At 39.8% G+C, this 25,574-nt stretch overlaps 1 protein-coding gene across 6 annotated transcripts in view; it reads left to right on the forward strand.

Annotated features, from left to right (window-relative positions):
- The window catches only part of col11a2 (collagen, type XI, alpha 2), a 48,148-nt gene that overhangs the window by 1,790 nt on the left and 20,784 nt on the right, over positions 1-25,574 (forward strand). The window contains exons 2-12 of one of the 6 annotated variants that reach the window (XM_051377169.1): positions 11,539-11,700; positions 12,974-13,184; positions 13,389-13,551; positions 14,052-14,174; positions 18,328-19,527; positions 20,912-21,031; positions 22,698-22,913; positions 24,095-24,148; positions 24,895-24,936; positions 25,253-25,315; positions 25,484-25,558. In XM_051377169.1, the coding sequence (XP_051233129.1) occupies positions 11,539-11,700; positions 12,974-13,184; positions 13,389-13,551; positions 14,052-14,174; positions 18,328-19,527; positions 20,912-21,031; positions 22,698-22,913; positions 24,095-24,148; positions 24,895-24,936; positions 25,253-25,315; positions 25,484-25,558 (2,429 nt within the window). The remainder of the gene's footprint in view (positions 1-11,538; positions 11,701-12,973; positions 13,185-13,388; positions 13,552-14,051; positions 14,175-18,327; positions 19,528-20,911; positions 21,032-22,697; positions 22,914-24,094; positions 24,149-24,894; positions 24,937-25,252; positions 25,316-25,483; positions 25,559-25,574) is intronic. The other 5 variants (XM_051377170.1, XM_051377172.1, XM_051377171.1 and 2 more) reach the window with 5 other exon arrangements.

Raw genomic sequence — 25,574 nt, forward strand, 5'->3', positions numbered from 1 at the left:
GGTTTTAAGAACAAAGATAAGAACATTCATAATGAGAAGAATTATTGATATAGATATTAGAGTTTAGAAGATCTTGGACATTTTCCACAGTCGACAGTTGTCAGTACTGTTTTATTTACAGGTTTAACGTTCTTGTAAAGTTGTATGCCCCCTCCTCTCCCCTCACTCTCCAAAGGTATAGATTAGTTCGCCTGAAAGGAATGATCTGTATGTGCTGCAGTTCCCCCACGGACCACTGGTCGTCTAGAGTTATTTTTAACACAGAGAATCCATTGATTCACCTGAGTCCAGATCAGTTCAGATGTGACTGAAGACTTTTGATGCGGAATGGCACGTGGCACATCAATAAAAGAAATAAAATAATAATAAAGATAAAAGTTATTTTAAGTGCAGCAACGCGAGGTGAAATTGTGATGTCTGAATATGATATTTTGTGAGGTTTCAATTAACCTTTGAATTGATGAACTTGTCATTTTCGTTCGACTACAATGGATCTGAAGCTGGTTGGAATAAGATTTGGATCTTCTGGCTATTTATTTATTGTTCTTAAAGTAGCAGCGACCTTTGGCTGAGACACGTCAGATTTTGAACAGAAACAAAAAGCAGGTTTAGTTAACTCAAACGTTTTTGGACAAATTCATTTGGTTTAGACGTTTCAGTTGACAGATGGATCAATGGCTCTTTATTCTTCCTTTGGATAACTTGCGGCGACAGTTTACGGACCAAGGGGGCTTTTGTAACATAAATTGCCCTTCTCCAGTGTATTCTTTGGCCCCGTTTCCAATTTCAGATTGCGAGAGGCGATTGCACCTTCCCTTCGTCTCCCGTGTGTATTTTGGAGGCGGAAGCCTCAGACATTTTTGCTTTTTATGAATAGGTTATTATGCGGCGGAGCACCTCGGTCGCAGGGGCTTGGGAGTGAAAGCATTCAGTGTCTCCGTGTCTATGTGCGCTTTGTACAGTTCTGTTTGTGTATATGTGTCTGTAAGCTATGGATGTTTTTTCCCAGTTCAGGGTGTGGAAATGTATGCCATCAGTGTGAATGTGCCTCTGTGTGCAACACCTCGGGCAGGTTGTATTTCTCATCTTAAAGGATGCCTATAGAGGCGTTGTGCGCAGGGAGGTGTTCCTTTGCTTGTAGAAAAAACTTTTTTAATCATCTGACGCTGTGATAATGTCACAGTGACGCAAATAAGCACGCCTTTTACCTGTAAGCGCGTGCCTGGTCACCTACGCGCATGTGCATGTGTAGTAGTTCTCACAATGGATAATATGCGCATAGCTGCGCGTTCCTATGTGCGCAATGCGGTGCAGCAGCGCAGATGTTAGTGTAAACTATAACAGGGCCCCACCCAAGCAGTGAAAGACCGATTTAGAGAAGAAAGTGGTCAGAATCTTTCATGTTTATTCTCTCTTCCCTGGGAGAATGAAGACTAGAAAAAAGGAGGAGGGACGGATGAGGTACAGTCATTACCCAGAGAGCAGTGGGCCTAGAAAGGCATGAAAGCTGAGTTTTGTTCAAAGGAGAAGAAAATCAGAGGGCAATATTTTCTTGACATGGATGTTCCTCAACCTCATTTCAAAGCAGAGCGCTCCTCAAAGGGTAGTCTGTCTCTGCCTTGGCTAAACATAACTTAACCCCTCTCTCTCTCTCTCTCTCTCTCTCTCTCTCTCTCTCTCTCCTGTGTGTGTGTGTGTGTGTGTGTGTGTGTGTGTGTTGGTGAATAGAGCTCCTATGTGTAGTGGCAGAGCAGGGTTTTGACAGTTCATTCCTGTGACTGTATGGAAGTGTGTGGTATTTCAGGCTTCTGCTGATCACACGTGACTCAGTCTGGCAGCTTTAACTTTGTCCCTTTTATTTTCCTCTGCTTTGTCATCATTTTCCCATTGGCCCGTGTGGCTCTAGTGATCTACATACTTTCTTCTTTTTTAGACATTCCTTGTTGTCTGCAGTAATGTGTCCATTTCATAATGTTGTACCTGCTAGTGTCAGATGCCTTATCCACACCAGATGCATTGCACATAATTCTCAACAATCATCATTATGACACTAAAGAAGAAAGAAACCTATAAGATTTACTTTTCAGCCATGTAATTTGGGTAGTAATTGTGTAGTTGATGTAGAAAGACCTTGTATAGCACCAAACCGACACACACACAGGTGTGTTTCAGCTGGATGAAGCATCTTTTTTTGCCCGGAGCTGCACCTTCCAGATAGACCTTAATCATATTCTGCATTCAAGATTGACAAACTCCAACCATAGCGTAACCCTAAACTTAACCATGTTTAACGTAAGATTACTTAATTGGTGGTGGAGCACAAGCTGGGTGGACAGGCTGCCTGGGATACTGAATTAATCGCAAACAATTTTATTTTTTCAAAGTGGCATGTTAGCATATCAGTAATGTTCAATTTACTATTAACAAACAGTACAGCTGAGTCTGTAACACAGGCACAGCTAACACTGTGACAACTTTAGGCTCAGTTTAGTGATGATTTTAAAATATATTTGTTTGACTGGGAAGTGTGAAGTGTGAGATTCCAATAGTTCTCTGTGTAACTCTGTCTCTTACAGGTTTTAGACTGCAGAAAGGCAGAAAATTGTAACTGTATACTAGCCATCACCACCATCACTCTCAGTCACTCACTGGCTTTAACCACGGATGCAAAATTGCATCATTTGCATGGACAGATAAGAACCAGACTGTGGTTGTAAAATAAAAAACATGCAGAAGTCAAAGAAATCAAAGTAAGATACACATAAACACATCTGAGGCCACGGTTCTAAACCATGACATCCCCTCAAACTGCAAACTTGTTAAAGCTTTTCTCAGACAAGACCGCGTTAGCACTGCAGACTTAAGTTGTCATACTGTAGTGAGTAGAAGATAGTTCTTTCGTCTTCCTTGGTTTCATAGGTGATGATTTTGTGGTTTGTGTGTGTGGATAGTTAGGCGTCTTCCAAGGCATTTTGCTTTAGCAGAAGATGTACAAGGAAGGCAGGAGAGTGTGCCAACTTTATAATGACAGACTGTCTGTATAGGATGCTATTCCTAGTCACTGTTATTTTGCTGCTTCTAGGAAGTCAGTGTAGGAGGCTGCGGAGACCAGCTGTGTGTTTTACATGTAATGTTAATGTACATCTCTTTTCCAGACATCAGTACAGTCTATCCATTTGAAAATAGCTTTTAATGTTAGTGTAAGCTAGTTGTTTGCTTTAACTGGGATGACTAGACTTTAATCCATCATATAATAGAAGACAGTAAAAAAAACAGAAAACATGCCAGAAAGTAAAAATCACAGGTAAGCACTTACTTTTCCCTGCCATTTTATTACTTATCTGGGACTATTTCAAGTGGCCCATGCAGTAATCCCCAATTATTGGATAATATAAGTATCATGCAACATTCCTGTATTCTTTCTCCATACATGTTTATTTCTAATTAGGCTCACAAGTCGACTGGAAGCCGTCCCAGCATGCATTGGGAGGAAGGCAGGGAAACACCTTGCAGAGATAAAACAGGGGGAAAAGGAAAAATGTATTATCATTGCATCATATAATATCTTGACTAGGGCACTTAGTTTAATATTCAGATATGGAGGAATCATTTTAACTACCAAATGCAACGAACATAAAGGAATTAGTGTTGGTGGCATTAGTGCAGTAACAAAAAATAAATACAAATACTTGTAATTACTGTAGTGTAGTAGTAAAATTCAGACACAACACATTGTGCACTCACTCTGCAGTGCTCTTAATCACCATCTCCTCACACTGGGTTTTCCAGCTAAATTGCACCTATAAAATTCTAGGGTAGATTTCTGATGTGGGGATTTCCACACTGAAAAGGTATCGCTGGAAACAGTGTTGATAATTATTAAGTAATGCTGGCTCACTGTTTTTACACTTCTCTTTATTATAACTCTGACTTGTCACCTCTGGCTAGACTCTGAGATAAATTAAGGTATTCAGATACCACTAGTCACTGTTATTGAAGGTGTGATTTAATATAAATACATTGTAACCTCCACTGTTCAAGTTTTTATAACTATTAGGATTAGACCAATCGATTGGTGAAATTTAGACTAAAGGTATGATTTTGGTCAAAATCTTTAGGCTTTGTAAAACATGTGTTTTTTTTGCAAGTTTTAAGATATTATCTACAAATAATGTGTAATCTGCATTTGCACTGACCAGTCTTCAGGGAAAAAGTCAGCAGTAAGATTTAATATCCGTTGAACCTAAAGAAAGTTACAGTGACTGTGAAGTGTAGGAAGTGCTTTTCTTTTAAAGGTACTATATGGAGACAGTGTTTTGGGCTGTAAGGTTTTGTAAAGTACAGTCAGAGCTGACCTGTGAAGTCTCACCATTAAGTACAGATGCATCAGTGGGTCTAAGACAGGTTTCTAATTTGTGCCCTTGCTGACTGACTGTCCCATGTGACAGTACGTTACAGGGAACCACTGACTGTCTCCTGGACAGGGCCCTGTGGTCCCATGTAGGCCTTGTGGTGTCAGTATCCACCCTCAGATCCAAACTAAGACTGTGGCCTCCAGCCCTGAAACCACACGAGACTCCAGCACGATACACGTTGGCAGTGCACACAGACTGGCACAGACCACATAATGGTATACAGGGGACAGTAGGGGACTTGGGCATGTGCTGGCAGCAGATCCTCAATGGAGGGAATGAAGAAACCACATAAGGCTGCAATACAGTAAATGTTGGCACTGCCCTGTAGTGATGGATATACCACATGGACTGTGGTATTCATTAGCACTGATACTCTTAAATTAGTGCTGATAGAAACAGGTGTAATACGATAAAAGCACAGAATGTTGCTGTTTATATATTTGGAGCATGACAAAGGTGTTAGATTCTACATATCTTTTCTCCTCAGCCCATAATTACATTGCAAGCAAAAGCCCAAAGACTTAAAGGCTCATAAATTGACAAGTAACCCTGCTGTCTGCATATTCTGCTTTACTTTGATTATTTTTCTCAGTTTTTAAGAAGTTTTGGCAGGGCAGACATTGATTGTCTCATCATTAATCAAAATTAGCTCTTTTGTTCAGTAAAAGATACATTGCAGCACAGTTTGTGTTTGAATTGCATAAGTTATGATTGAATTATATGATGTGTCTCTGGTTATTAGGAGGAAATCAGTGAAACATTTGTGATGGCAGTATTACCTCATTGTCATATATGCTCCCTCTCAGCTTTCCTCTCACGATTGGATTTTACTGACATTCATATAGGACCAAGGATAGTTCTGTATTTGTCTTTTCCCTTATGGAGCAACTAGCCAGACACTGTCAAATGATGTCTACATGATAATTAACACCCCACCGATAAACCAAACATTCATTTTATAGCATATAAACAGTGTAAAGTCTAATAACCCCCTTTTTACAGCCAGGGTACTCATAATAGATTTTCTGTCTGTGTACACAAGGCATTATAAATAAATCATAACTATAGAGCACCATGTTGAAAATTATAACCTGCAGCAACTCATACGCCTAGCCATCGTGGTCAGCTGGGTCGATGGGGACACAGCTGGGGATTTAGGAACAACTGGAGTTTAGTTTACGTGGAGTTTAAATTTTTTAATTATTTTTATATTTAACTTTTTAAAATTTTTAGACTTGAATATTGAGACTCGAAGATTGGTGATTGGTGTACAGATGAATGTGTGTGTCTGTGCATAATTGTGTATGTATGTATGTGTGTGTGTGTGTGTGTGTGTGTGTGTGTGTGTGTGTGTGTGTGTGTGTGTGTGTGTGTGTGTTAATCTGTGGTCAATATTGCACGTCTTGTTCTGTGTGTCTAACAATGAGGTTGTTGTGTAAAGGTGATAGGTGAGGGGTCAATGTGTCAGCTGGAGTGTGTGTCTGGTATTTGGCACAGCTGTACAAAAAGAGGAAAGCGCACACATGCATACACAAAGCATCTAAGGCAGAAAGCCGAGGAGGTGGAATAAAGGTTTTCCTCTGAAGTGAACTGAGAATCACACAGTTGTCACTTCACACAAGTCTGCAGTGATAGTATGACCCAGGGCTCAGTGAGCTAACTAGATGGCTGTGTGTGTGCCTGTGTTTGTACTTGCAATATGTTTCAACATAGAAACAAGCATAATATTTAAATATATTACCCAGGACTGACTCTTTGCATGATGGGATAGGCTCCGGCCTAAAGAATAAGTCGGTATAGAAAATGAATGGAGGATGGAATATGTATGGAATATAATACTAATACTACTATACGCAGGATTTATTTATTTATTTAATTCATTTGGGGTTGTGTAATTTTTTATCTTGGCTTTATGAGAAACCCAACAAGTTGAATTCTCATTCTGACGCGCTGTGTGCGTACTGGGTCTGATCTGGTTTATGTTCAGACAAAAGAGGTGTGTGTGTGTGTGTGTGTGTGTGTGTGTGTGTGTGTGTGTGTGTGTGTGTGTGTGTGTGTGTTTCTGTTAGTCAAGTTGTTTACCCTGTTAGCTGACAGAATGTACAGACTTGTTAAGTAAGCATTAGCATTGTTTATCTCTCACTCCTGTGAGCATGTGTGTTTGCATAGTGTGTGTACATGTAAACACCTATATGTGTGTGTGTGTGTGTGTGTGTGTGTGTGTGTGTGTGTGTGTGTGTGTGTGTGTGTGTGTGTGTAACATCATGTGGTTCCAACTCTTAAACAGACTTTCACAGAATTCATTAAATCTGCTTTAGCTCCATCTAGTGGTGGCTGAGAGAAACTACAGAAACACAAACACTACTGAAAAATACTGCAGTTTTAGCAGCACACCTCGTTTTACAGTGTGACTGCCAACCTGGGAATCACATATGTTTTCTATCAGGTAATAAGCTGGTGGTCTGCATGTTTGGTCAGTTGTGGATCTGTGGAGCTGAGTGTGTTAGTGTATAACAGTGATAGCATTGTTTCAGCCCTGGGGCACCTGTTGAAAAAATACATCCACCCCATCATACAGGGCCCCATTATACACAAAACAGCATGTCTTTATTTCATTTTTACACCACTTACATTTTTCAGTTACTTACATATTGCCTCAATTAAATATTTTGACTGATTAGAATTCGAATAGATTACTTTAGAAATGATTTAGTGTTCAGTAAAATCAAGTTGGTATTTTGAAGATCTTCAGAAATATATGGTAACATTAATCAGCTTTACTGATCACAGTTTTTAAGCATTGCAGATTTAAAAATTAGATTTGCACACCTAATCCCACAATCCCTGTGTTCAGTGGTAAAAAGGTTAATTCAGTTTAGCTGCTTGTGCTGTATATATAAATACATCAGATACAAATTCTCCCCACTATTAGAATATTTTCAGATTCAATTTTGTCTATCACCAACATCATAGTCATTAAGGCACTGTTATTATCAGAGTGTACTGAAAATGGCCTTTTTTATTTCAGTCAGTGCAGCTGTCAGTAGGGATAACTGTATGAGCTACTGTAATTTTTACCTACAGCACCCATTTTAACTACCCTCACGTGCCTAGGAGCCCTGTTTCCTGTCTTAATGACAGCAGTGTAATTGGCCCACATTTACATCAAAGGGCTACAGCCATCTGTGAGCGCTTATGGTAAGAAAGACTGATGGAGTGGGAAGAAGGAAAAGAAAGAGAGTAAAGAGAGAGAGTTGGTTCCCATTTGCTTTCTGTTTTTCTACCTTGTCCAGTTTCATATTTACACTTCTTGTCCATTGAGATGTATTGGTGCAGTTTTCCCAGCCTGGGCTGTGTGTGTACCTCTGTGGCACTGTGTGTTATTTTTGTGGGTGTGTTTTTGTCGTGATTGTGGTCCTCCAGGCAGGAAGGGCCCCGGCTGCAGATGTGAGCTGGGCAGGCAGCGGGGAACAGAGCGGCACATTGTACTGGGTGTACTGGGGGAGCTCGGGCTGCAATCTGATCCAGTATCCTGCCATCACAGAACCACGCTGTCTACTGTCACTGCCTGACCCCCCAAAACACACACACACACACACCACCTTTGCCTGAACCTCTTTCTCCCTCCTTCATCCTCTCATTTCCCTCCCTCCTTTCCTCCCTCTACCTCTTTCTCATTCCTGGCATTCCTGTGCAGATCTGCAAATGTCTTGAAAAGTATGAAAAAAAATAAATCACTCAGGTGTTGGACAGTTTGAAAAGTTTGGAAACTACACACAAATTCTGACGGGTCCTGTTCATATTGAGTGTTCCAACATTTTAGCCAAGACAATGATGTCCGGAAAAAGTATAGAATTTTAAACAAGGAACCATACATTTCTTTGTTCCTCTCACTAGTCTATGCCCTCTCTCTCTTTTAATCCTCCTCTCCATGCGTGTCTTCATTTCTGTTTTGACCTGTCTCTAATTTCACTAACTAATCTCTCTTCTGTTCATTTCTGCCTTCTAGCAACTGTTTTAATGGAAGTCCGTTTTGATGGTTAATGTTGCATCACAATATCACTCAATGTAAGTCTCGCTTTCCCTCCTCCTTACATATTGCTTATACATCCTTCTCTTTCTCCCCTCCTTCCTCACTCCATCTCTTCCTCTTACTCCCCCCTCCTCTTCCTCTTTCTGTCCCTGGTGTAGAGTGACGTTAATGGACTGAGGTCTAGACACCCTGAGGCAATATTAACGCACCATTTGCTCTGTCTGAATAAATATTACCATCTGTGGGTCTGTTTGACTAACTGTTAACTTTGAGACACTGGGTGTCACCTAAACACAAGTACCACTGATGGGATCAGTGTAAGTTTAGGACAAACATAGGAAACTTCACATTAGAGGCCAATATAAAGCATCTTAAGTGGCTGCACATTAAGATGGTTTTATAATACAGTGTTTCAGTGTTGTCAGATTCTTTATACAATCATGCTTATCAGTTTATGGTTTCATTATAAAGTGATATTAGTGTTTGACTGTGTTTCTATATGTTTGTAGTTTCATTTAATTCCGTGTGGACATCTGTGTCTCAGGTCAGGGGTTGATGTCAATGTTTATTTGGTCAAACAATTGCTAAAAAACATGTTGAGTTTCAAGAGTTTCAATAACATCAACATTACCCAAAGTGTTGCCTGCAGACACACTGGTGTCGAATAAGAGTGTGGCAGTAGTGGTGTTCTTGCTGTCCTATGCTCTGTTGTACATGCTGAGGTGTGCATGATTACATAATTTCTGCTTAAATATGATGCTTTTTAAAGCGGTTGAAGTTTATTAATCTGACTGAATGAAAACTTCATATGCTGCATCACGGGAGGGCTTGGTTGTTGTCTTTTCATCAGTGCTGTAATTTTAAACGGGCAATGCATCACTGCCACCATAAGTTTATTATGAGAAATGCCACAGCAGGGCTGGCTGCAGATGATTTTAATTGGCTGTTAACAGCAAAGTTAGCTCTCTGGTGCACCTCAAACATAGGAAGGCTAGCCAAGACAGATGGAGGATAACTGAGTTCAGGAAAATGTTGTTGAAAACTTTAACTTTATAGCTGCCTCACTTCAAAACCATAGGCAACCATCAAGATGTTGTAACTTTATAATTACATTTGATTTGGATTCTCAGACTGTAAAATATTCAGTGAAATGTATGCAAGACTTCTGTTTTGAAACCTTGGCAGAATCTGTGTCAAGCATATTTGTCACTCCATCTTGAATTAGACAGCAGGGTATGCAACAGCTCGACATCTTGGGAAAAGTTATATAAAATTAGTTCAAATTAAAAGAGGTGTCTTCTTAGTGGACTAACAACAACAACATTTCACTTTCCCTGGAAACAGATTGAACAACCAATTTTACAACAAACAGTAAGACTGAGCCCAATCTTTGGGCTCTGTCACAGATAGTGTTCCCATAGGAATCAATGCGGTGCTGCTTTTTTAACAGGAATCCATTATCCTAACTACCGCATTCACCACAATGCTGCTCTGTAACAAGACAGTACAAGTCCACCCATGTGAGCAATTAGACATCTGCCCTTTTTTAAGATTTAACGCCTACTGTGGTGAAATAAGTACTGACATCAATGTCAAGCTAGCTGTAAATTTAGTTAAAAATTATCAGTTCATTCAAGATGTTTGTTTCCAAAACAGTAAGACTTAAGAGGACAAGGAGACAACATTAAGCAAAAAACATCAGGTAGCACTTTTCTTTCAAAATAGATATAAGCATGTAGCCTGACTGTCACTTAGATTTTGCTTCTACCTCTGTAATATTGCAAGTTAGAGCCATGTTTTTCAAACTGAAATACACAGACTGACACAGTACCTTTGAGCAATGTGAGAAAACCAGCAAGTTAAACCACAGTGCAGACAGAGGGTGGAGAAACAGACTGGTTGACCTCAGTGTGTGAAAGTGGAGACAGGATGTCAGACTGGTTGGTTCAGTGTTTGTGTGTTGTTAGGGTGCATACTGTATATCTGGAATGTGTGTGTGTGTGTGTGTGTGTGTGTGTGTGTGTGTGTGTGTGTGTGTGTGTGTGTGTGTGTGTGTGTGTGTACCTGAATTTTTGTGTGTTTGTGCGTGACAAGTGAAACACTGAAATGCTTGTGTATCTTCAAACAAATATTCAGTTGACTCAGCACTATCACATTAACAGCCACTTGTTTCAGTTGCTTGATAAATGTGAGCAGAATAGAGTCCACTGTCTTTGCTCTGATTTAAACTGAGCTTTACTTTACCTGCCCCTCAGTTGTTCATATATGTGGCTTGGACTGTGGCCTATTTTTGGTCTGACACAGTGCTTCCTTTCTTACATTATACCTAAATGTACAGAGGTAGTCATTGTGGACATCCTCTGTACCTGCTGCTGTATCGCATTAGTGCAGCAAGAATATTTAAGATTACTTTCAAGATTAACTTTTTTGATCCTCTGGGCAAAGTTAGGTCCCTGCAGCTGAAAAGAATATCTGCAGTGAAATCTATCCTACATTTTTTATTCTGCAACATTTCAGGAGTATCTTGACCTTTATAGTGATTTCTATAGAGCCAGTAGGATGATGGGCCTTCTGAAAAGCCAGATGTGAACTACAGGGGAGCCAGAGCCAGACACAAGCTACCCTAAAACCATGATTTGTGATTTTTTTCTAAAATAAAATATCTTTATCTTTATCAGCATGGAACAAATGTAAAATTAGGCTGTTATTGATGTACATATGTGGGTAATTGTTTGCATGTTTATGCAAATACACAGCATATCTGTATAACTCATAAAGTAGAGCTGCAACATTTCCATCCATTTACACATCACAGATTTGCTACATGTACACCTCTATAGCCCCAGAAAGTGATACAGAAAGTAGAACTAAAGAGATGTTGTATTTTAGGTTTCCAGACAAGCTGGACTATGGGTGAATATGTGTAATTTACTGATGTATCATTACAGGATTTCTGGGGAAGTTTCAGCTTTGACATTTAATTTGTTTACTTATCAAATTAAGCTGCTGTGTCACACATGGCGACTATTCTAATGAGTTGTTTGTTAAGAGATCTAATGAAAATGTTCTGCTCTTGCTTCTCTTCCTCAGACCCAGTGGATGTGTTGCGGGCTCTGCAGGTTCCCTCTCTCCCCGAGGGTGTGAAGAAAGTCCCCGGCTTCTGCACATCCCGTCGCTCCGGCACCCCCGATCATGCTTACCGCATCACCAAAAAGGCCCAGATCTCTGCCCCCACCAAGCAGCTGTTTTCAGGTAGGCCTCAGCTAGACTGGAAATCAAGTCATTTGAGTATTTGAGGAGACTGCTCTGTAAATTGCCATAAGGTTAATTGTCTATCTGTCACATGCTGTGATCATATCTTGCCACTTCCATGGCAATGGAATAAACTAATATAGAATAGTATATACAGGTCTGAAATTTGAGTGTTAGAATTTTACTTTTATTTTGGTATAGTATTTACCACAAAAAGTTGTTGTTAAAATTGTTTATGCATGTATGTATTTTCAGACTGCAAAACACAACATTTATTACTGGTTTCTAATTATTTTGCAAGTTGCAGGTGTTTGTTGGTTCAAACCAGACACCTTAAACGCACAGGTTTACAACACAGGTCCCCAACAGTTTAACCAGCCTCAAAATGATTGCACAGTGGTATCCATAACAACACCATGGCTATAGTGGATACGTTCTTAGGGAACTGTCATTGGTAATGAAGCAGACTGAGCCATGGGTTCAACTTTTAAAAAGTACATATACATACAAACATATTTACTGTGATTTCCATAGTGCAGAAACCTATAATTAGACTTACAGGTTTCTGTATACATTTGGATGTATTTTAAACTGAGCTGAGTTAAGTGAGGCTATTGTGCCCTATGCTAGATTCCTCATGGATATAAAGTATAATTATGTGTTGCAATGCAGGAGCTCATTTAAACTGTGTGGGAGAGCCATAACAAATTAACTTTAGTATACTCTCTGACACTCAAGAGTAAGGAGAAAGTAGCACTTATGTGGTTTTGAAGAAATCGTCAAAAGTCAAAGCTGATTTTCAACTCATTTTCTGAGGTTTCGCCTCCCTTCTCCAGCTTTGCCCACCTGTCATTATGTGTCCTCATCATCTGTGCCACCTTCACAAGGGACTATTTATTTGATATTTCTAAAATCAGTTGATCCTGACACAGTTCTCTTACTTTAATCACTTAAAGCTCTCATCTCACCTCTCATCCTGCACTATGACTCCATTCTTGTCCCTTCCTTCCCCAGCCATCCATCTGTCCTGCTTGAAACCAGTTCTCTTTTTCTGCTGATAAATAAATGATCTGGTGCAAGTTCCAGTTCAGTTTATATTCCGTCTTCTTGTGTACCGTTTTTTGTCTCCTTTTTATGTGACTGCCTCCTTTTCCTAATTTTTGTCCTTGTAAAATACCTACAAGCCAGCCAAGTAATGACCCATGTTCATGATCAAACCCTTTCCTTTTTTCATTGTCTCTCTCCTCCCTGCCCTTCCTTCCCTCATCAATAGGTCAATTCCCAGAGAACTTCTCCATCATGGCTCTGGTTAAGGCCCAGGCTGGTCTCCAGGCCTTCCTTCTCTCCATCTACAGCGAGCAGGGCATCCAGCAGCTGGGCATCGAATTGGGACGCTCACCCGTTTTCCTGTACGAGGACCAAAACGGCAAGCCAGCCCCTGAGGACTACCCACTGTTCAGAGGCGTCAACCTGGCTGATGGCAAGTCAGTAACCAGCAACAACCAGTTTGTGACTGGTTGAGATGACACGATTGGGGTTGTGTGGTTGTGAGTGGTTGGGAATAGTATGTGTGTGAGTGACTGATTTGAATGTGCATGGGATTTGAGGATTGATCTGATACCTTTTTAATTAGGCCTGTAGTCACATTACACATTTATTCGCCTTTGTTTCCTCCTCCTTGTCTCTAGGTGGCACCGCATCGCTTTCTCTGTTTCAAAGAAAAACGTGACACTGTTGCTGGACTGCAAGAAGAAGATGACCCGTCCCCTGCCCCGTGGCAACAACGCAGAGGTTGACACCAATGGCATCACAGTGTTCGGAGCCCGTCTGCTTGATGAAGAGGTTTTCCAGGTGAGGACCTTGATAGGCATAACTTGCAAGGGACAAAAGCTTGAATAGGTAAATCATATATTCGTATATTTGTTGGTGTTTTTGGTGTGTGTTTTTTAGGGCTACGCGATATGATAAAAACATCATATTGCGATTATTTTGACAGATATTGCGATTGTGATATGTTTTGCGATTTGTTTGGGTTCATATCAAACAAACATGTTTTCTTACACCCGAAGATCAAGATTTGTAGGCCAGGGCATATTGCACTTATATTCCGATTTCAGTAATATTTCAATTAATTATGCAGCTTTTGTGTTTTAACATTTTTGGGTCAGTTAACACAGTTACAAGTTCTGGCCAGAAAAGGTGGCATTCGTTGAAATTAATAACAAGTTCTGGCCAGAAAAGGTGGCATTCGTTGAAATTAATAACATTAATACTAGAAGTTTTAGAAGTCCCATTATAGATGATGCAGCTGTTCAGCTTTTTGTTGATCTGTTTTTTTCTCTTCTTCACAGGGAGATATCCAGCAACTGCTGATTGCTTCCAACCCCCAGGCTGCCTATGACTTCTGTGAACACTATAGCCCTGACTGTGACTCCCCACTGCCCAAGACCCAGGCTCAGGACCCCAACACATACGTGAGTAACACCACCACAACACAAGTTCATACACAGACGTATACGCAGACATATGAATAAGTCAATCAACAAGTAACGTTCTTAGTGAATAACTATCTTGAAAACCTACCAGCAGGGTACAACGGTACAGTAACCAGCCTTTACATTTCACTCACACCTCTTATAAAAGTAACTGCTATATGTGTCAGTTGTTCACACAAAGTAAATACACACACAAATCCCATGGTCCCAATGATTACTGAGTAGCATCCATTACAGAGCAGATAACCTAAAATCTTCAGCACTATGCTAACACAACTCATTCATAAAATTATAGGCTCATCTGTAGCTCCAATAAAGCAGATCAAAACAGAACCTGTGGACTCTGTTCTCCTTTTCAGTGGCACTTTTAAAAAGATGATTTACTTGACGAAGGAAAATGAACAAAGAAATATTCACTGGATCTGAATAGTGTGAATGTTGTTGTTTTTTTCTTTTCTCTACACTTTTTTTATTTTCATTAGCCGTGAGATCAAGGAATAATATGAAGAAAAATTTTGAGAAGTTAGGAAAAAGCAACAAGTGCTAAAACATAACAATTAAAAAGGTCTTATCATATCATTGCTGTCACTTAGATATTCCTGGGTCACCTAACCGTAAGTCAGTTAGGAATCTTCTTAATTGACTCTAATTAACTCTCAACTTGTGAACTGGTGCAGAAAAAAATTCCCTAAATGCATTCTGTCTGTTTTAGCTAAAGACATTAGTTAAAGACATAGACATTCAGTCTTTACAAGAAGAGTCTGTTTGCATGTGTTAGTAAAGCTACACTACATGAAAATATGGTCTGATAAGTGTGGCAACGGCCACACTGAATGCACAAGTCCACTGAAAATGAAAAAAAGTCCTCAGGTTTAATTTGGGTCATCTGATAATGTCATCAAAGTGCTGCTCTCCCTTTCTGTCTTCCTCACGCATCCCTGTCATCAGCAACAGTTTGTATCCATCCACTTTCCTCCTCACCTCCTCGGTCTGTGTGTCCCTGGGGTAACTAAAGAAGAGCAGAGGCATTGTCATCTCATACCTTTCCATAACTACACCTCTATGAATGGGCACATTTCCATCATTTCATACCCTTCGCGTTGGAGAAACATAAGCTTGATTTGTTACAGCAGTGGACTAGTTGTCACTTTTGTTTTGCTCTACTGCAATGGAACACAGAAAGGTAGGGGAAAGAGGATGATACAAGCCAACATCAGTGTCTTTCCCAATTTTTTCCCATGGATTGAAAGAAAGAGAACTTGTCCAGAACATAAAACATGCAAATGAAGTTAAATTCTGATTGGTTCTCTGGTTAAATTGAGACAAATAAGTATTTGGCATGAAGATGGCTTAAGGTGGAGCCTCTTTGCTTACTGAGACTGGTTGTGCACGTTACATTTAGCTTTGCAAGCTCTCCCTCATTCTTTTTCTCTCAAGAACATACTGATATTTGGGAGCTGACAGTTCCCTGACACCAGCACAGAGCTGAAGTGAAGTGATTTTTCATCTGCATTCATCCATCCAAAGTACATGACCTTTGTTTTATAAGCCTGCATGTCGGATCAGTCAATACAAATTGTATCAGTCACTGTACAGAGCTCCAACACCTTGCGTCCCAAACCCTGTCATGTTGATGCTGTTGAAATGACTGCTTTCTGAATGAATATAAATCAGTGTGGTTTTATTCATTGGCTTCACCCATTGCTTTATTTTTTGCTTCATCAAGGTCGTCTGTGTATGGACATTTTTGATATCAACATCTTTTAACCAGCAACACAGACTCCTTCTGATGAATGTAAAAATAAAAGCTTTGCATTTTTTATCATCTCCTTTGCTGTCTCTTGCTGCCTATCACCATGTTTTATTTTTTCCCCTCTTGCTGCTTCCCCCCACTTTTACCCATTTTCTTTACCTTGTACCTGTGTCCTCTGCAATCCCTGTTCATCTCCCGTGGAAATCCACTCTCCCCCTCTTCATGCATTCCTCTCCCTCCATTCCTCTTGCTTTTCATTATCTTCCTCCCCCCGCCAACCCACCCTTCCCATGTTTCAATCTTTCCACTCCCACATCTCTCTCAGTACTTTGATGAGGAGCAGGATGACCATGAATACCCCTATTATTATGAGGAAACAACAGGCGTTCCCTCCTCCTCTGCGTCCCCCTCTCCCCAACCTGGGGCCCCCAATCAACAGGTAAAGAGGGAGCAAGAGAGACGGAAAACCCAAGCAGGGTTTGTGGAAGGGAAGGAGAATGAGAGTGAGAGAGAAGGGTATTAAAGCAATAATGGCTTAATTCATAAGATATAGGTTTAGCTTGCTGAATATTTCAGTGTCAACTAAATTTACTTTTCCTAAAATGTTTGAAAATATTAATTTTCATGTTTAGCATATGCCTCTCTCATCCCTCATCACTCCATACCTTCTTTGTTTCATTCACATTTCACCTTTTCTTTAATCCACATTGACCCTTAACACATCCGTTTCCACCGTCTCCGTCACACAGGTTTACCTTTGCTCCTGATAATTTTTTTGTCCTCATGTCATTTACATGTTGTCATTAATGTATGTGTGTTCGGATGTGGCCAAGTGGGGGCACTGGGGAGGTGTAGGTGCAGCTGTGTTGTTAGACACACGTATACTTTTTCTCACAATCTTCTCTACTTCAATCTTTAATCCTTCTTCACATATCCTGTTCCACCAAATAGAGGAAGACCTTTTGACAATTTAGAGAGACCAAGTTTAAGTTTATGTTTGGCATGTTTGGAGACTGTTAACCAAAGGTTAAGAAAGGTGGCCATGCAAATACAACTTAGCATAGGAAAAACTTAAGAATGTGCCAGAGTAGCCTTTTCTTAAACTGATCTTGGTCAAATAGTCGTTGTAAATGTTTTGTACAATATAAATTAAGTTTGTCACAAGATGGGTGTTAAGTTTGTAATCACAGAAAAGCATAAATGAACTTTCAAATGCTTTCCTGTGATTTTCTGGCACAGTCTTTTATGATAAACCACACCTATTTGGCTTCATAGTTGATCACAAATAACACAGATTTGCAATACCATTTGACCAGGGCATGTGTCTGTATTGTCTTGTTACTTGCATGATTTCATAATTGTCTTGGAGGATGTCACCGCATGCACCTGTACTTCTGCGTTATCAGTTTTCTTCTCAACATGGGAATATCAATGCACATGTTTTTGTCTTGGTATATGCATTCATGGTTGTACATCTGACCTTTGTATGGCATACATGACAGAGATGTATGCCACATGCTGTCTCCTTTAAGTCTGTTTGTGTTCTGTATTGCATATTTAAGGAGTTTATATTTACGATGATGGCTTGTTTTTCCTTCAAACTATATTATTTGGGTGAAATTTTTGTCAGTCTGTTTACAATGTTAATTTGCATGTATTTATATTATAGCAGTATGAGTAGTACCAATTAATCATGTACTGCTGTTTTCATTTAGTGGTTTTATTTGACTAACATGCATTTGCATTCTAGCTCCTTCGTTTGCATGGCTAAATAGCACTAACTTTCTCTATCTTGCAGTTTGACTGCTCAGTGCATTATAAACTCTGTGTGTCTGTGTGTGTATGTATGTAATGTGTGTATGTCTGTACAGTGTGTGGATGTTCAGCACCAGCTTTACCTGACCAGTCACACCCTCAGTGCCTCTGCCAAACCACAGGCTCCAGTTCATATTAGCACAAAGATGCTGCTTTGTCATTTAATATTGGGAATGGCATTACTGGAGAGATCAGCAAAAAAAAAAAAAAACTCAAAATAATCTGACATGAAATTTATTTTTAATTTGTTTAAGTGATGGTACTTTTTTCATTTGTATTTTTGTTTACTGTTTTAAAACTTGTAATAATCATCTGCTGTATCCAGTAATGCCTGTACAGTCTCAGTAAATCATCCAAGCCTTGGCCATCTTTATGTCATTGTTTCTCAAAACATCCACTCTTGTCTTTCTCTCTCCTTCTGTCCATCCCTTGTTTGTGCTTTTCATCCCCCTCCCAACCCTTCCATGTATCATTGTCTTCCTCCACTCTCTCTCACTATATTTATCAATATGCACTTTTACATACTAAAAAACATCTCAACCAAACAATAATTACGGCTAATAGAAGAAGGTGCTCAATGGAAAAGCAGCCCCCACTAAATCCACCCCTGTCAAACCGAAACCCATTCTAGCTAAGCCAGCCAAGACTGGACCATCCAAACTTGTAGTCAAGTTGCCTATGCCCACCAAAGCTCCAAAGTCTTCCACAGCCAAGCCATCCAAAGCCAAGCCCACTGCAGTAGAGATCCTCTTGTCTAAGATCAAACCAACAGCAGCAGCTAAATCTAAACCCACAGCTGCCCCAGCTAAGAACGGCAATGGTAAACCAGTTGCTGAAAAGAAAGCAAATGGTGCCGCTAAAGCCAATAGTAATGGCAATGGAAAAGCCGCTGTAGCAAAAACGAATGGCAATGGCAAAGCTACAGTTGATGCCAAGCCTACAGCTCAGGCTAAAGTGAATGGCAATGGCAAAGTTGTACCTGAGAAGAAAGTCAGTAGTAATGGAAATGGAAAATCCTCAGCAGAAAAGAAAGCCAATGGAAATGGAAAAGCCACTGTTGTGTCTAAGAGTAATGGAAATGGAAATGGAAAAGCTACAGCAGAGAAGAAAGCCAATGGAAATGGCAAAACTACCATTGAGGTTAAAGAGGTTAAAGTCAAAGTTAATGGAAAAGCTGAAAATAAAGTCAATGGTGAGGCTAAGGCTAATGGCAATGGCAAAGTTATTACTGTGGTAGAAAAGAAAGCCATTACTAATGGTGCTGCAAATCAGGCAAAAATTGAAACCACTACAAAAGCAAAGACTGAAAAAGTTATTAAAGTAGAAAAGATAGAGAAGACTGTGGCCAGTGCAGCTAAATCAGCTGTCAAAGTAGAAGCTACAAAGGCACCTAAACCCACAAAAGCATCAAAACCTGAACCTACAAAAATGGCAAAGACTGTGGCCACCAAAGCTCCAGCAGCAAAAACTCAAGTAAAGGCAGCGGTCAAAGAAGCCAAAGTTAAAACTGTGGTCACCAAGGTCCCTCTGGTCAAATCACCGGTGAGCAAAGTAGTGAAGAAAGTGGTCGAAAAGGTTTCCATCCCGAAGAAAGTAGCTCCAACACCTGCCCCTGTTCGGCCTACTCCACCCAGACCCACGAAATCCAAGGTGCTGGTGGACATTAATGTCAAATCCCAACACAAACCCTTTCCACCCTTTGGCAAGACTGTGCTGAGTGGAACTGCAGTCCCACAGAAGAAAATTACCAACGGTTATCAACAGGTACAACAGGAGGGCCCATGTTTGGGTCAGAATGGCCAGAGTGGTATGTCCCAGCTGTCCCACCTGGTTGCCAGATCTTTCCACCATTCAGGGTCTGCAACAAAATTTTTGCGAAACTCAGTGTTTTGAATTTTACCATTTTTGGGGGTCAATAGTTTGATCTTGCAATAGATGACTGGCAGTATAGATTTTGAGGTAAATCCTTGATGGTGGACAGTCTGGTCTTCAGAATGGAAGTTGGTTCATACCAATCTGGGTGCCTTCTCCTCTGTTTATATATCATATGATCTTCATGATCACCCCAACTTCTCCATATGATATGATAAAGCGGTGCACATTGAAGCATGGCTAATTGTACAGTTTCATTGTTCTTTACTTCACTTCATACTCCTACCTTCAAGCTGCTGAAACTGGATCTCAGAATCTGAATATACTCCAGCACTCCGTCTCTTTCTTTTCGGGGGGAAACCATTAACGTACCGATCAAATGAATGAGCATGGATTGCTATGGCACAAAAACTAAACCTGAGAAAACACAAATACTATCACATTCTATACACAAGCAACACAACAAAACTCCCCCTTTCACTCTGTCATTTTCTCTCTGTTTTTTTTAAGTACCTGTGTTTTCTCTCTGACACCTGTTTCCCTGTTTCTAGATATATTTTGTTTTAAATATGAATAAAGCAGCCTCACAGAAAGTAAAAAGCAAGCTTTAAATGTGCTTTCATTAGGTGTTCAATTTAATTTAATGTGTAGTCTACTATGAAGCTAACGTGATTCAAGTTAGAGAAACACTGGGAGGTTCATGGTCATTAATGGATTCTGGAGAATTTATAGCTTGTGTTAACTGTTACATTGAAGTAACTGAATTATGTTCTGTGAGGCTGTTGATTAGGGTTGTCTCTCTGTTTTCTGGTCTTGGGTGAAACTAGACATCCCAAAGCATCGAGTTATGATGTTTTCATCTTAAGGGATGGATAGAGACTCTCAGTCCTACTTCCAATAAGAGCAGACTTCACCCTTTCATGAATCTTGGCTTTGTGAGCTTTAAAAGGCAAAACTTGTTCAACAATACAATGAAAAGAAATCTCAGCAAAGTAGTCTCAGTGACTCCCTAAATCTTGCATATGGCAACATTTATAGTTATTGAGATTCTGAACCAACCTGAAATTTCTTTTCAAAATGGATCTTTACAACTTAAAAAATGTGAGTTGCCTGTAAAAATGTCTTTGCCGCTGGCAACCACAATTTTATGATGTGTTCCATTTTCTTCTTTTAACTCATCATCACTTACAAGCAGACTTTGAACTAACCTCGCTCTTCAAATCAAATCTGCTTACCTCCTCCCTGCTCCCCAATTCCTGTCAACTTGACCAATCAGGATGTAGACACTGAATATTCCGAGGCTGGCCACACCCCTACAGAGACTGATTATTACTATGAGGAGACGGTCCCACTGCCAGACGGTGAGGTGATTGGACAAGAAGAGGTCCCTGTACAGGTAAAAAGAAAATTACACACTGATCAGTGACACAGAAGAAATAGTCAAGAAGACCAACAGAATAGATGAACCCTAATAAGAACATACATGTAAATTCAGCTCCTAATCTCCAGATAGATTTGCTTAATTTGCGCATTAAAATGTCAAAACCTCAAAAGTTAACAATTAGCACAAGTGACAAAAACAAGAATAAATCGCCTCAACACAAGAGGCTTCCATCACCAAAGGAAGAAGACAGTGTAATACCTGTATAGTGGTGAGCCCAGTCTTTTAATAGTTTAACCCAGTAGTTATAGCTCTGTGTCTCTCTTACACTTTTCTAACCGCACATCAATGTTTTGTTGGCACCGATGCCACATGACAAGACATAAGAGAAAAACTTCTCACTAGGGAATGCACCACATTCATCTGCTTGTATCATCAAACATTTTTATGTGGCTCTCTTTTTTCCTGACAACAAGATTCCTTTTTTGTTCTCATCTCAAAGTCCTTGGTTGAACAGGTAGTGATCTTGACATAAGAACAAAAATCTTGTGAAAAAAGGGACCCGCATAGGAATATTTGATATGCACTTTTAACCAAAGGGAGATGAATATAATGTATTCTTCTTTGAGAGAAAAATCTAACAGAACTAAAGAATACAGTTGTTCCTGTGGCTTTCTTTACAGCCCTAAACTATCAGAATTTGAGAATGGTTTTCTCACAGTTCTGATCTGTTTCTCACAGTTCATTGTGGCAATTGTCCATATTGTCATCATTCCAATTTTATCTATTTTTACCTGCCTTTGATGACTTTGTTTTGTTTTCCAGTTTTGATACTTAGGATGTTTTTGCTTCTGTTTTGATGGAAGAAAATGTGTCAGTTCTATGTGGTATATTTTAGGAATGAATACATATTATTTAAAGTTTGTTGTGATAGTGCTTCAGATGTATTCACTCAATGATTGCATTTTTATATGAGATAACAGTACAGCCTACTTCCACTGGATTCATATTTGTTTTTAAAACATTTGTGGTAAGTAAAATAGAAAATAACATTTTTTGCTTTGCATAGCACAAAGTTGTTTGCACAAAGATTTCATATCAGTTCTGTGTGTTTAGGGACTATGCAAACATGCCCGTGACAATAAAAGTGCCTTTTTTCCTCTTTATTGATTTAAACCAAACTTATAATGTCAGGTAATATATTTTGGCAAATTTGGAGAAATCATTTGGTTACAGGCCATCACACACAAACTGATGAGGATATGCTTTGGTGGAAACATACTATTATAAGCTCAACAGATAATTAACAAAAGATTTAAGGTTGCAGGATAAACCTCATAATCCATAATAATTCACCTGAAAAAAGACTTCATACTGAAGTTATAACAAGAAGGACTAATAGAGTCTCCACAGTCTTCCAGATGTCTTTTTGTTTTCTGTCCCTACTGTTTATTTACAAGAGGTAAGACTCACTTTTTTCTATATATGCCCCCCTCTTCCAATCCCCCTGTTTTTTCATTCTATATCTCTCTTGCCTTCACTAACATTTCCCCATCATACACCCCTCTCCCTCTTCCTTTCACTGTTCCTTCTTCCTCTTGCATCTTTATTTTCCTTTGCTTGATTCATCCTCTCGTACCCCTCTGTCCATCCCATTGCGGCTATGATAAACCCAACCCAGCCCCAGGTGGAGCCAGAATTGGTGGGAGAGGAGGTAGATGCCACCAAGGCAGGCGGTGTGGGCGAGGAAGTCTTCACTGAGGAGTATGTGACTGGGGACGTGGGCCTTAAGGAATACGACTATTCCTACAGGGACTACAATGAGCCATTACTGGAGACTGGAGAGGTCGATGCCAACATGGGCCCCGCCCTGTCCGCTGTGACAGATGAGGGAGGCGTAAGTCGTTTTGCTTCACAGGCAAAAAAAAAACAAAATCAGTTTCAACCAACTCTGAATCCTAGTCTTTGTCAAATTGTATTCAATGTCCTCTCAAATGATTGGTTTGAGTTTGCCGTCTCTCAAAGGCCATTATTGAGAGACACCATTTATTACTATTATTTTATTTACCACTCTGGGACCTATTGACCTTCTTCCCCATGGTGGCTATTTTGAACACACGGAACTGTAGAAAATGTAACCTGGAAGATAGGGTTGAGAATGTAGCCATAATTACCTTCACTTTAACACATAAGTGGGACTTCAGATAGACCTAAATATTCTAATATCAGTTTAGAAATCTCTGTACTGTACTGTACTGTACTTGACCTTAAAAAATCACCTTTTTATGTACTGGCTGTTAACACCTGTTTTAGTTTCCCACTCATAGTGTGATACAAGTAAATAAAAAATTGGCCACCATGCATGTATGGACTATTCACAGATTCAGTTTTATGCCAGGCAAGTTCAATCAATCACAGAGAAATCTGTATTTGAATGCATTTCAAATACTTTAAGGACCAAGATCTAGTACTCACATGAGTGGTTGAAATTGGTTTTATTCTATACGGTGTATAGTGAGCTACTTAGGACCCCAGGAAGAATAGCTATTACCATGGTAGAAGCTATTGGGGATCCTAATAAACAGAAACAATAACTTGAACTATCACATACACTGCATAAAGAGGCATTTGGAAGTGCGGCAGTAACCGACTGCTGCATTTTTTGTCTTGAATGCCATTTATGTCAGTGTATGGCTTTATTTAGAGCTACTAAGCCCAGATGATTGTCTGTATCTATGCAAAAGATTCTACAAGTAATGGACTGACAGTTTGGAGAACCATTGAATCATCGGTATTTGGACGAAAGCTTATGCCTTTATCACGAGCAAAACAGGTTTTCATTTTATTATTCTATTTTCTACACTGGCATAATAGTGTTTGATATAATGTGGCAAACTAATGTTGGTGTCTTTATGTGAGTGTGCATCTACCTGTATTTTAAATGCATTCAGCCAAAAACAGTGTTGTCTATAATGTGCATTCCATGAGTGTCTTTGCCTTTTTTATTTTTGATGGGTGTGTGTGAGTACCTCTATACTGACTACGCTGTGTTGTTGGCTACATGTGTGTTTTCCTCAGGCTGCCATCAGAGGCCAGAAAGGAGACAAAGGAGATCCTGCTGTCTTGGAGCCTGTGAGTTACTGATTGTCTTTCATCCAATTTACCTGAGCAGGTGTATTAACTGGCTTATAACTGGCTCGGGAAAGGGAAAGCTTTCCCCTGTCGCTTTTCCTAGAAGCTCCAGGGGTTTCCAAGAACAACCCTCCAGTCATAATCTTGCTTTTCTAACTATAAGGCAATTGCTCATCATCCATAGTAATTCAAAATAGATTTACCAATTATATTATATCAGTTTGAGGGTGTGATAAAAATGTAACATACCTTTTAGGATACTACTACTGCCACAAGAACCATACTTTTTATATGTTATAAAATCACAGGATTTGGAATTGCTGCTAGTGAGTTATTATTCATGTCTATAACTTGTTCACTGTGTGTCAGTATCCACTTGGGAACTTGACAAACTCCCTATAGCTTAGAACATTTGTAGTTCAAATCACAGCAACTATGCCCATCTAAAGACTAAATGACAAACACTTCTTGTCCTCATAGAAAAGGCTGAACATGGTTTTAAGATTCTTGTCTTTGGGGCATATTTCAGTTTTTTAACCTTAAATGCAGCCACTGAAGAAGGACAGATCCCTCTAGATGTGTTTTTACTAGTTAAGGTGAATTACAAACAAATCTCACAAAATCAGGAGTCTGATTATTAGAGTAATGACTCGTATTTTTTCAGTGTACACCCCCAGATTTAAACTCCTTTCATCGGGTTTCTGTCCTCCTGTGTAACATTTTTGACTTTATTTTGACTTTTGCAGGGTATGCTGATTGAAGGACCTCCAGGACCTGAGGGACCTGCTGTGAGTAAATGATGGTTTTTCCCTTGTTTTCTTTCTAAAAGACATATTACTTATCTTTAAATATTATATTAATACTCTTGTAATTTGGTCTTCTTGATTATTACCTTTATTCTCTGAGCTATGAAATATTTTTGGTAGTGTATTTTCCTTGTTGCCAATATTAACTGGCACTTTAGCAAGATTGTGACAGTTAACATTATTTCTTAAATGTTCTTTGAAACACCATTTTCAAACTGCCCCTGGCAGTGACAGAGAAAATGACCAGCTCATTGAGTCTGTAATCAGAATATTTAAGCTCTTTCCCCACCTCTTTCAGGGTCCAACTGGCCCCCCTGGCTCTTCTGGACCTCCTGGATCTGTTGGTGATCCTGGCGAGAGGGTGAGTGCATCACGTTATCTGAAGACTTGTGAAGGTTTGTGAAACATTAGTGCTGAATGTGTGCAAAGAGGATCCTGAGACATTATTGGTCATTGCAGATAGAGCGTATTTTACTTCCATACTATCCTTGAGCCTGCCAGCTCACCTCTTCTTCTCTCCATCATGCAGGGCCCTCCTGGTAAGGCTGGTCTGCCTGGAGCTGATGGAGTCCCTGGACCTCCTGGAACCTCAGTCATGCTGCCTGTGAGTCACCAATATC

This window comes from Dicentrarchus labrax, unplaced genomic scaffold, assembly GCF_905237075.1.
Source record: "Dicentrarchus labrax unplaced genomic scaffold, dlabrax2021, whole genome shotgun sequence".
Lineage (NCBI taxonomy): Eukaryota > Metazoa > Chordata > Actinopteri > Moronidae > Dicentrarchus > Dicentrarchus labrax.